The sequence below is a fragment of the Schistocerca piceifrons genome, chromosome 2, assembly GCF_021461385.2.
Source record: "Schistocerca piceifrons isolate TAMUIC-IGC-003096 chromosome 2, iqSchPice1.1, whole genome shotgun sequence".
Classification (NCBI taxonomy): Eukaryota; Metazoa; Arthropoda; class Insecta; order Orthoptera; family Acrididae; genus Schistocerca; species Schistocerca piceifrons.
This window is the reverse complement of record NC_060139.1, coordinates 35712693-35724954: the sequence shown is the minus strand read 5'-3', so window position 1 is coordinate 35724954 and position 12262 is coordinate 35712693. Positions and strand designations below refer to the sequence as shown.

Here is a 12262-nt window from a genome sequence, read left to right as displayed (position 1 = left end):
AGGTTTCTTCTCATTTCAGTTCTTTTATTATACTGGATCTAACAGTCTCTAATATATTATTTTCAGTATTGGTGAATTACAGTAATCAAATCACAAAATACATTGCTGGAACTTAAACACAGAAATTCAGAATAAACCAGCAAGACGTGAAAACCGGTGAACTGCAGCAAATCGGGCTGCAGCCAACCAGTCCTTGTATTGAGCACTTAAGGTGATGGTCACATCTTAGTAAGTGCTCTGTCCTCTCCTTCCTTGGTATTAAAAGCTGTAATACATCAGCATATTGATAGGTTCCAGTATAACTAAGGTTAAAAGTCAGTCATCGGCACAAAAATATTTGTTCTCGAAAATTTTATTTCATGCTACACACTTTGGAAGCATTCTTGACAATAACTTTGTTGTTGGCTTCACGTAAACACCAGCTTTCCACGCTGTTCTGAACAATATGCCAAGAAGTGTTAAGTTTATCAGATGACAAAAGCATTGTTATAAGAAAGCTGCATAACAAGCCATTTTAAAAGTATTTAGTAATAAAATGTTTCTCCCTACAGAATCATTTTCATAATTGATAGAAGTGTTTTGAAGTTGCTGTACAGATTATCAGTGTCACTCTAAAATGAAGGTCATATGATTAGAAATGATTCTATTTTTGAATTTTTTATTTACTCAGATCTGTCTGGTGCCGGAGATGCTCCAATCTCAAGACGAAAATCTTTCAAAAAGTCATTACGTGAATCCTTCAGACGCCTCAGGAAGGGACGATCGACGAGACGCACTGATAAAAGAGGAGTTGCATCACCGGTGCCAAAGAAAGATGGGTATGTACAATTTTTTCAAGAACACAGAAATGATAAATCATAGTACATAATGTCACTTGTTGTTGTCACAGTTCAAGAAGGGAAGTAGGATAAAGTTTTCTAATTATAGAGCAATCACCCTATTATAACACTGTCTTAAGATATTGAAAAAGTTTATTATTGTTGTTAGAAAACCAGTTTGAAGAGGAACAACACGGTTCAGAATCAGCAGGGGAACAACACATTTCACATTTTTAGTTAACACAGTTAATGAAAAGTATTGACAAAAGGTTAAAGATCTCTCAATTGTGTTTCTGTATTTGTAAAAAACTTACAACATCGTGCCAAGGTGTAAGATGTGGGAGTGTTAAAAAACTAATCCTTCCAAACTTGCTAATAAGAAAGATCCAAATGATATATGATGGCTGCAAAAGTTGTTACAAGCAGGTAATGGATGATCGAGCCGAATCAGGTCAGAGGAGTGCAACAGGGTAGTGCACTTTCCCCATAATTTTTTATTGCACTTATGGGTGTGATTTTAAAGGCGATACGAAATTGTTATCTCAGTGCTTTAGTCTTTGCTGACAATGTAGCTATTTGGGGAGAAACAGAACTAGAGGTCCAGGGAATCTTGTATGAATGGAACTCTAAGTTTAAAAAGTATCAGCTGATAGTAAGCAAGAGCAAAACTATTGCAATGATTATGTGCAGGACATCTGCTCAGAGCAACCTGATGCTAAATGGACAGAAAATTGAATGTGTGGGTGCTTAAATTACCTGGGAAATACAATAGCAAGGAATGGAACTGCCAGACTAGAAGTACAAAACAAGTAAAAAATTGATCCAGTTTTTTCATAAAGTGTGTTGCCAGAACAATACTTGGATGGAAATCTGCAGGAGAAAAGACCTATAGGATGATTCAGAACAAGGTGGATGGATCAGATTAAGGAATCTGAAGACTAAAGGAGAAAACTGGGGAACAATATGAAGACAAGAAGTATATAAAGATAGAGCAAAATAGAGACAAATTGTTCATAAAAACCCTATCTGGCTTTCTACAAGGATACATTCTTGTATTCTTGTAGTTGGGGGGGGGGGGGGGGGGTGTACTGTCTCTCTTCCCCACATCAATCACTGTTCCAGCGCCTACTACTTATATGTTTTGTTGCTATCAAATTCTCTAACATTTCCACAATTATTAAAAGTAATTCACTTTACAGGCAGACCACAGATGCAGAACTGTACGTTTAGCAATTAAATTGAAACACACTGTTATTAGAGGAGATTTGATAAAATGAGGTAAATAGGCTGCTTTCTCCATTCAAAGATTTCACAGGTGGCAGTTCCTCAAGAACCTTCTAAAGAAAGAAATTGGTATTCCTTATTAAGACTGAAACATTACCTTCGATCTGATCCATTTTTTGAGTATGCACTAGTTGCACACTATAGATGTTATGCTTTTGTATGCCCCAGTAGAAACCATAATTTACTTCCTGTTTCAGCTGTTATTACCAAAAGATCTGGTTTTTGTATTGTGACAACAACACTGTTCTGTAACATTTGTTTTAGCCCTTTAGGTTGTCTTGTTGGTGAGCAGAGCAGAGAAAAACTTAGTATGTACCCTGCTTCGAATGCCAGTTCAAATACACTGTTGTCATTTGATGGAGTTCTCCAGGTGTGTGTGTGTGTGTGTGTGTGTGTGTGTGTGTGTGTGTGTGTGTGTGTGTGTGTGTGAGAGAGAGAGAGAGAGAGAGAGAGAGAGAGAGAGAGAGAGAGAGAGAGGGGGAGGGGGGGGGGGGGGAGAAGAAAAGAACAATGAATACATCCTAGTGGAATGCAAATATTTAAGAATTAAAGGTAACAACTTGCCAAATGGTGGAGGCACTGAGTCATTGAAAGGCAAATAATAAAACACAGAACTTTGTAAGAACAGTGGACACACGCATAAGGTCCAAGATGGAAGGAAGACAAGTGGCATTATAAATATGCATTGTGCTGGTGCTGCACCTTGACAGGGATGGGGTTTTCCACTGGGTGGAGTTAGTGAGAGGAAGGGACTAGTAGGAGGCTTCAGGGCGGGTGGCTGTGGGCTGTGTTTGGAGAGACCACAGGTGCGCAAGATGGAACTGTGGCATTGATTAGATTATTGTGGCCACAGGTGAAGTGCGTTGTGGGCAGCGCACGATGAAGTGGAAGTGCCACCTGCGAAAGCCCCCATATCAGTACCAGCTCTGCTGTAACATCTGCACATCATTTTTTGCATGTGTGACCACCAACCTGTCTGTCTACCTGAATCAGTGACCACCACCATATTGTGAGGCAAAGAAGAAATTTGACAACCCAGTGGTGAACGCATGGCTTAGCAAAATACTCTCGACTTAAGTGGCTACTTTATTATCCATGCCATTTATATTCTCACCACCACCACCACCACCACCACAACACTAGCCTCTTTGAATTATGTCAATGAGAATTGTCTTTGCAACATACCCTTCAATCCAGCAACCCTTGAATGCACTTTGCTAGCCCCTGCCCCAACCCCAAGCCCAAGCCCATCTCCATGTTGGCAATATGACTGTAGTATTACTCATCCTGCATTAACACCCTCTTCTCCACAGTCACCCTCTTCCTATTTTCTATCTCCACCTCAATGTGCACTGCACACATCTTATGGTTGTCACATTCATATCCCATGCATCTGCTTCCTTCTCTCTGTCTGTTATCCTCCCTCCCACTCTGCACCTCCTTTTCCCCTTTTCCACTGGACACAACCCCTCACCCCAGTCAAGCTGCAGTGCCAGCACAAAATAGTTGGATGGAATGATATAGCTGCACAGGTGTGTGTGTGTGTGTGTGTGTGTGTGTGTGTGTGTGTGTGTGAGAGAGAGAGAGAGAGAGAGAGAGAGAGAGAGAGAGAGAGAGAGAGAGAGATCTGGAAGAGGATTTGTCTGAAAGCTTTTGATGTTCTTTCGTCTTTGCTTTTCGCCACCCCAAAACCTCTGCTAATTGGTGAGTTGTTATACTTACAAAAATAGTCACTGTCACAAAATAGCTGTAATATCTATTGTATCCTCCCTTATGTAGTCACAGATTCTCTCTCATTGCAACAAGGCATTCTGAATTCACTCTTGGGCCTTGAAGGTTCTACACTTATTTCTGCTTCAGATAAGTGTAAGTGTCCCCTCAGTACCATTCTCCCCCCCCCTCTCTCTCTCTCTCTCTCTCTCTCTCTGTCTGTCTGTCTGTCTGTGCAGTGTTCAGTTTATATCGAATATTAAGTTACCACAAATAAATATTTTGTATTGCAGTATAAGCTACTTTTCCTGCACTCCACACAAACTGTTCCCTTCTTCATCTTATTCTTCTTGACAATCTGAAGCATTACCTTCCTTGCATCTAAATGTATTACAGACATCTGTATAAATTCTCTTGACATCTCATCACTTTACTTTCCACAATAATTGTATGATACACTTCATGCAATAGTAATGGTATTAAATTAGCTATCTGTTATTTACTGTTTTTCATACATTAGTCTTCAGGATGTAGCAGAGGGTCAAGAGCTTTCCCCAGAAGTAACTGCAGCCATACACGAACACACAGGGTAAAATTTCAGTTTTTGTGTTTTTGAGAATGTTTCTGTAGTTGCATATTTTCCCCACAGTCTTCTGGGTACAGTAGCTGTGCTGGTATTCTAACCTGCATAATGTTGTTTAGTAAATTTAAGTTTTGTTTGGCTGTTTTTCTTTAACAGTGCATATCACTAAAATTGTACAGTGAGAAACCTGTAGAATGCTGCACTTTTAGCAAGAATTTACCTTGCTTTAAATTACAATTTTGTAGCACCTTTTTTGTTCATTCTGTGTGTATTATTGTAGTTTTACAATGCTGTTATTGTGTACGTACAGTGCTTGTATTTAGTTTAAGACTTATGTGTGGTTTTATGTCCTGTTTGAGCAGTAATATCCAGTTTAGTGAAATGCTGATTTTTTTACATGTGTAGCAATTCTAATTCATTCCTAGTCCATCACAACACACTTTTCATTCTCTGATTGTCAATTGTATATCCTTGCACCTGACAGAAAGGTTTGTGCAATATGAAACTGTCACAACAGTTTAAATAAATAGCTTTCATTGTAGAGCTACAATGTGTTAATCATTAAAAAAAGAGAACCATACATATAAAAAGAGAGAACATAATTTATCGAGGAAATCATGGAGTTTACAACTTAAAAATAAATTGTGTAAAGCTATTCTATATTAAAATAGTGGATTTTTTTGGTTATTTTAAGACTGTATATGCCATACTTGTCAGTTTATTCGTCATCACTACACTCGAGTATCTTGTCACTGTCTCTTCCACTTTTATGCGTCGAATATTTGGAGATGGAGAAACCCTCTTAACAGCTTTTTGTTTCCCAACAAATATTTGTAAGCTCAAGCAATTAAAGTGTGTGAAATTGTACTGGACATACACAACACCTTTTATGTTCCCTTTTCTTCAGTCTTTTCCTGGCTTTGGTCCACTGTGTGTTTACAAAGGAACAAACATGTTTCATATTAGCATTATGACTTGATAAAGAAAAAAGAAATCTGAAATTTTCTGCAGTTCATAATGACAAACAATACTAGATGACTGACTGAAATATGCACACCACACTTCTGCTGCTGGTTGAGTATGTTTCTGTTGATAGTCTTTCAAAAATTTTATCAAATTATAAAACTGATATCATTAACATTGACATTTATTTGTTCGTTTGTTGAGATGTGTGATACAGTTTTCAGCATCTTCCCAAATGGTTATTATGAGAGCTGCATCCGTTTGAATGGTCCAAACTGGTAAAATTGAGCCATCCGCTTCTTTTGGTATTAAATAGTAGAACTATACCCAATTGTCATCTCTTTGCGAACGCTGTCACACTCCTGTGAATGACCTTCCATTTTATGAGCATGTATTGCCTTTATTTTTAAGGACAGATAATTATGTTCGTATCTTTCCTCAAGAGTTCCTAAAGCAGATTCTAAAACAGAAATAGATTTGGCTACAGAATTTGATTCTTTCTCCAAGTTCAGTATATTATTTCCGAAAACTGACATCAAGAGTGAACAAACAACATCGTAAATATGTCACCGATGACACGAAAATAAACTTATGAAATCTAAGAAAAATTGTTTGTAAAAAGTGTTAGTTTCATTTATTTACAATTAATTAGAGTGGTGACTGATTTCTGTAGTTCAGAACTCATTTTTTTCTCAGAGCCCAAAAAAGAGGATATTTTGCTGATTTTTGTGAAATCTCCCCGGACACATTTTCTTGCCTCAAAAAGAGGACGTGTCCAGAGAAAAGGAGGATATATGGTAACCCTGTTTAATTGGAATGCATTTCAGAGAAGAGAAGAAGAAGAAAAATTTTAACATCAAGTGAAAGCGGCAGTAAATAGTTGATGGAATCAGTTTCAACAAGTGTACAAGAACTTGGAAACAGTTCCAGCCTTTCCATCTAAATTTCAACTATAACAACATTATTAATGAGCCATAACTGTAAGGACTGAATGGAAAGAAGTGAAATATACTGTCATTCATATTCCGCTTCATAATGCCTCAACAAAGTCACTGTGTGCCATTTATTGTGATGGTCTCTGCTGTGGTTAGATTTTTTCCTTTCATTTTTGTACACATTATATTTGCACTATATAAACTCCTGGTTCTCTGTAAATGTTAATAAGGTTAACAACCTCGTTGACAAAATGTCTCTTTAGATACACATTTGCTTCATCTACAAACAGCTTGAAATTCTATGAATAAGTTGCGTGCATTTCGTGAGACCACTTCCGTTTGTGATAAAAGCCTGAAGGCAGAGACTCCTTCGTTATATATTAATCCATTTGCTCTTTTCAAAGCTATTTCACTATTTTAATCGTAGGCCCATTATATGATGTTCTGATCTTTTGCTGGATAGTTGCTAATCATGTTCTTCAGTCACAGGCAGAAGTGTCTGTTGTAGTGCACACAAGAGGCAAAAGTCTCATCATAGTTAATAAAATCCTGAGCCAGTCAGGTGTTGACAGCTTACTTGGCAGTCTGGGAAATATAATATAGGTGAGGTCACCATGATTTTAACATAGCTCTGATCCATGTAGTTATGTAATATTCTGTCATAATGCAATTACTAGGATTTAGAAGTAGTTATGTTGTTCATTCTTCAAGGCATCATTCCTGTGAGTGCATGTAACTTGTTCAACAGTTTTATCTTACTGACTAGATGCAAAAAATAGACCTGATCTCTTTGAGGATGCCCACATCACGTTTGTATCAGTGACCATGAACTAGTAGAAAGCTGTGTGTGTTCAGTAAACTAGATAAAAAAGCTGCAATGTCATATCTCAGTGAGGAACTTGAAACTTTCAGCACAGGGCAGGGTCATGTAGGGGAACTATGACACAAGGTTAAAAGAACATTTGACTGTGCAATTGACAGATATGTACCCAGTAGAACATTTCATAAGGTGAGGGACCCTCACTATAAAGAAACTTCTAGAGAACCAGAGACTACCGCATAATAGATGTAAAACAAAGCTATAGATAGAGATAAGCTGAATGAGATAAGTTTGGCTGCCAAGGCAGCTATGCTTGAAGCCTTCAATGACAGTATTGTTAATTGATCTTTCACAAAACCCCAAAAAAATTCTGGTTGTATGTAAAGGCTGCTAGTAGCGCTAAAAGTTAAAGTGCGCATCATTTATGTTGGCGGCCGAGTTTAGGTTCGTTCTGCGCATCTGACGTCACAAAACACATTACATTCGACACCTATGTCGTACTTAAATTAAATGAGATATTGTTATACAGTAAATTTTATATGAAATTTAGGTATCTTGTCCACATTTCATTCTCAACATTGTGGCAACTAAAATCGACCATACGGAAAGTATACTCTATAGACTTTTACCTCTGCAAACTCTTCAAAATTTCGTGCAATGGTTTACTATATTTAATGCTGCATAATAACTGCGTTGAACATCGAAACAAAATTAAGTCATTTATGGGGGGAAGATATCAGTCAAGAAGATGTGTAAAAATATAATTTTTGGGCCAAATAGTTTTTGTGGAATCGATTGTTAAGTGTGTCAAAGCAGTCGGAACACGATGTGTCTACAAAGGCGAGCAGTGCAGTGACAAAATCGTGCACAGTGCGGAATGCAAGGGAGTACGTCTTTGTAGCAGTGAAAGGGTTAATGCGGCCGTGGTGGCTTTACTTGAACTGTGCACTCCCCCCTAAACTAAGCTTGCGAACTGTGCTGTACTATGGCGCTGCTTCTATTGGCGCGTGCGTCGTGTGCAACTGGCAACGCAGCAATCTCCCGCGTCTGGGCGGGCATGCGCGAGCCGCCAAGATAAAAGAATTATAGTGTACAATCTCACACGAGTGAGACAGAAACTGAAATTGAGGGTAGCAAAGCAAAAGATAAAAATGGTTCTGTTTTCAAATGTTCCTTTACAAAGGAAAACTGTGGAGCGCATTGCCTCAATTTAATCCTCATAGCACTAAAAAGACAAGTGAAATAAGTGTTAGTGTCAGTGATGCTGAGAAACAGCTGCATCGTTAAAACCGAATAAAGCTACAGGGCCTGATAAAATCACTGTCAGATTCTGTATTTAATTTTTGACTGAGTTAGTCCCCCTTTTCTGACTGTAATCTGTTGTGGGTGCCTCAACCAAAAAACTGTGACCTGACCAGTAGCTAGAAGATAGCACAGGTCACGCCCATTTACAACAGGGTTAATAGAAGTGAACCACAAACTTAACATCAGTTTGTTGTTGAATCTTAGAACATATTCTGAACTCAAACATAATGTAGTATCTCGGACAGCGTGATCTGATCCATGCCAACCAACATGGATTCCGACCAGTCCTGTAAAACCCAATTCATGCTTTTTCCACATGACTTACAAGCTTTGAATCAAGACATATAGGTGCAGTAATGTTCGATTTCTGCAATTAGACTCAGTGCCACATCTTCACTTGTTGTCAGAAGTACAATCATCTGGGGTATCAAGCAAAATTTGTGACCAGATTGAGAATCTTTTTGTTAGGAAGGATGCAGCATGTTGTTATTGAGGAAACTGATCAGCTGACGTAGAAGTAAATCCAGGTGTGTCCCATGAAAGTGTGTTGGGACCCTCACTGTTATTATTCTGTATTAATGACTTTGTGAACAATATTAATAGTGACCTAAGACTTTTCACAAATGATGGAGTTATTTATAATGAAGTACTGTCTGACAGAAGCTGCATAAATATTCAGTCAGATCTTGATAAGATTTCGAAGTGTTGCAGAGATTGGCAACTAGCTTTAAATGTTCAGAAATGCAAGATTTTACCCGTCACAAAATGAAAAATATGTAATATCCTATGACTATAATTTCAGTGAGTCACAGCTGGAATTGGCCAACTTTTACAAATACCTGGGTGTCAGTATTATGAAAAGGATAGATTGTTACTCACCATATAGCAGGGACTTAACACTGTGCCTACTGTAATTAATATAATCTTCTTCTAACAATCCTTATGTGAATGATCCATAGGAGGGTTGTAGTATATTGTTAGTCATCATTTAAAGCCAGTCTTTGAAATTTTTTATAAGAAGGCTTTTTGCAGGTAGTTTATATATATATCTTCACGAGTTTGACAGTTCAGTTTCTTCACTATCTCTGTAACACTCCCTCCCACAGGTTAAACAAACCTGTGACCATGCCCTTCTGTGTATACATTAAATATCCCTTGATAGTCTTATTTGGTATGCATCCCCACACACTTGAGCAATATACCACATTCGTTTACATGAGTAGACTGATTGCATTTTCAAAGTTTTCTACTAATTAACAGAAGTCTATCACCTGCTTTACCCATGACTGTGCTTATGTGATCATACCATTTCATATCCCTGCAAAGTGTTACATCCAGGCATTCAAACAATAGGAAGCCCATGATGGAATCATGACAATATTATGGAAAGGACAGATTGCTACTCTACAGGGTGGTCCCGAATTCATGGTACAAACTTTAATGGTAGGTGCAGGACATTGTAACAAGGATATATTGTATAGGAATGTATAGTCCCAGGTGACGCGGTGAGGCGTAAACAGGGGAAATAACGGCCGAAAGGAAAACGAAAGATTTTATTGAAATCGTTGTTGACAAGTGTCATGTTTACAGTAAGTGTTCAAAATTGCGTCCACCATGAGCGATACATGCTTGACAGCGTCGGTGCAGCGATTGGCGTACACGTTCAAAGATGCCTGGTATTTCACGCACACCTGCAGCAGCTACAGATATGCGAGCAACGAGATCCTCATCTGAGTCAACTGGAGTCTCATAAACAAGACTCTTAAGATGTCCCCATAAAAAGTAATCGAGGCAAGAGAAATCAGGAGATCGGGGTGGCCAAGGGACTGGTCCACCACGCCCAATCCATCTAGCACCAAACGTGGCATTCAGGTAATTCCGTACAGCAGTGCTGAAGTGTGCTGGCGCTCCATCGTGCTGAAACCACATGCGGTTACGAATGGCGAGCGGAACATCTTGCAGCAGTTCTGGTAACACTTCTTGCAGAAAAATAAGATAGCTTTCGCCACAGAGTCGCGTGGGTAGTAAGTATGGCCCAATCAAAAAGTCGTTCACAATACCAGCCCACACATTAATACCGAAACGTTGTTGATACGCATGTGGACGCGTTGCATGTGGATTATCTGTTGCCCACACATGGGAATTGTGCGCATTAAAGACACCCTCGCGTGAAAATGTCGCTTCATCTGTAAATAGCACATGACCTACGAAATCCGGCTGCAACGCACATTGCTGCAACAACCACTGGCAGAAGTTCACGCGAAGAGGATAATCTGCCGGATTCAATGCTTGTACTTTTTGAAAATGGAAGGGGTGTAAGCGATTTTCATTTAACACTCTGCATACAGTCTGATGACTCACATGTACGTCACGCGCAACAGTTCTTGTGCTTGACTCGGGTCTATCAGCCACTATGTTCAAGATGCGTTCTTCCAGTCTTGGAGTGCGTACAGCTCTTAATCGACCAGCGTCATGTCTGTTGACGTCGAACGTACCTGTTTCACAAAGTTGACGATGTAACCGTTGAAAAATTCTATGATCCGGCATTCGTCGATTAGGATACTCCGCGCGATACATTCGTAACGCAGCTCTGGCGTTACCATTTGCACGGCCGTACATGTAATGCATGTCTGCTTTTTCTGCATACGTAAAGTCACCCATCGTCTACGGCAGCACAATTGTGAATGGCGCTTGTCCCTACTGCGATACATCATGTTCATCTACTGCCCTCTACCGGCAGTGACACCAACCGATCACTCCATTTCTCTTTCCCCTGTTTACGCCTCACCGCGTCACCTGCGACTATACATTCCTATACAATAAATCCTTGTTACAATGTCCTGTACCTACCATTAAAGTTTGTACCATGAATTCGGGACCACCCTGTATATGGTGAGTAGCAATCTGTATTCCATATGTGAATGGAACGGGAAGAAACCATAATAACTGGTACCACGATACATACTTTCTGCTATGCGCTTCACATTAGTTTGCAGAGAATAGGTGTAGATGTTATTGAAATGTCAACTTCATGTAAAAACAGATCATTGATAAATCCAAGCAGCAACTGAATCTTCGTTGGGTATCAGAGGATAACTTTTAATGGTGTTTTCTCTGACTTGGCCCTAATTAAAAGAAAAAAAATCATGCTTTTGGCGCAACAGTTGTTAGATGTGCTTCTACACACAAATCTATCTTGTACAAGTTTACTCATCTCTGCATAACTACTGCATCCTACGTCCACTTAATTCCCCTTGCTGCAGTAAAATTTCAATCCTACTTCACAATTCTTACCTACCATACTTATCTCCATTACCAAATTAATTATTCCTTGTTGCTTCAGGATGCATTCTGCTATCAACCTATCATTTCTTTTAGTCATAATGTGCAATAAAGCTCTTTTCTCCCCAGTATAATACAGTGCCTCTCCAATATATTAGTTGCTCGAGCTGCACATCTAACATTTCAACATTAAAGTGTAATGCCACAATTTAAAAACTTCTACTCTTCTGTTGTGTGTGGACTGTTCATTGTTCATAAAGGATCACACTCCAGACAAATATTTTCAGAAAAGAATTCATAAAACTTAAATATCTGTCCAACATTACCAAACGTCTCTCTTTCAGAAAAGCTTTTTCTTGCTGTTGCCACAGCATTTTACATCCTCTCTACCTCAGCCATTATCACTTACTTGAGCACACAAGAAATTTTTACAGATATTCTTAACGCCCAAGTATGTACTTGATTGGTTAATACTCATGCCCACATGCTCTTACTCAATACATATGGATATAAAATCTCTACATTTACGCTACCATTGTAATCTTGGGTTCAGAAAATGATT

General features: G+C 38.8%; 1 protein-coding gene across 1 annotated transcript in view; it reads left to right on the top strand.

Annotated features, from left to right (window-relative positions):
- The window catches only part of LOC124774002 (lethal(2) giant larvae protein homolog 1), a 354779-nt gene that overhangs the window by 231362 nt on the left and 111155 nt on the right, over positions 1–12262 (top strand). Inside the window, 2 exon segments of the mRNA XM_047249448.1 lie at positions 671–818; positions 4333–4401. Of these exon segments, the coding sequence (XP_047105404.1) occupies positions 671–818; positions 4333–4401 (217 nt within the window).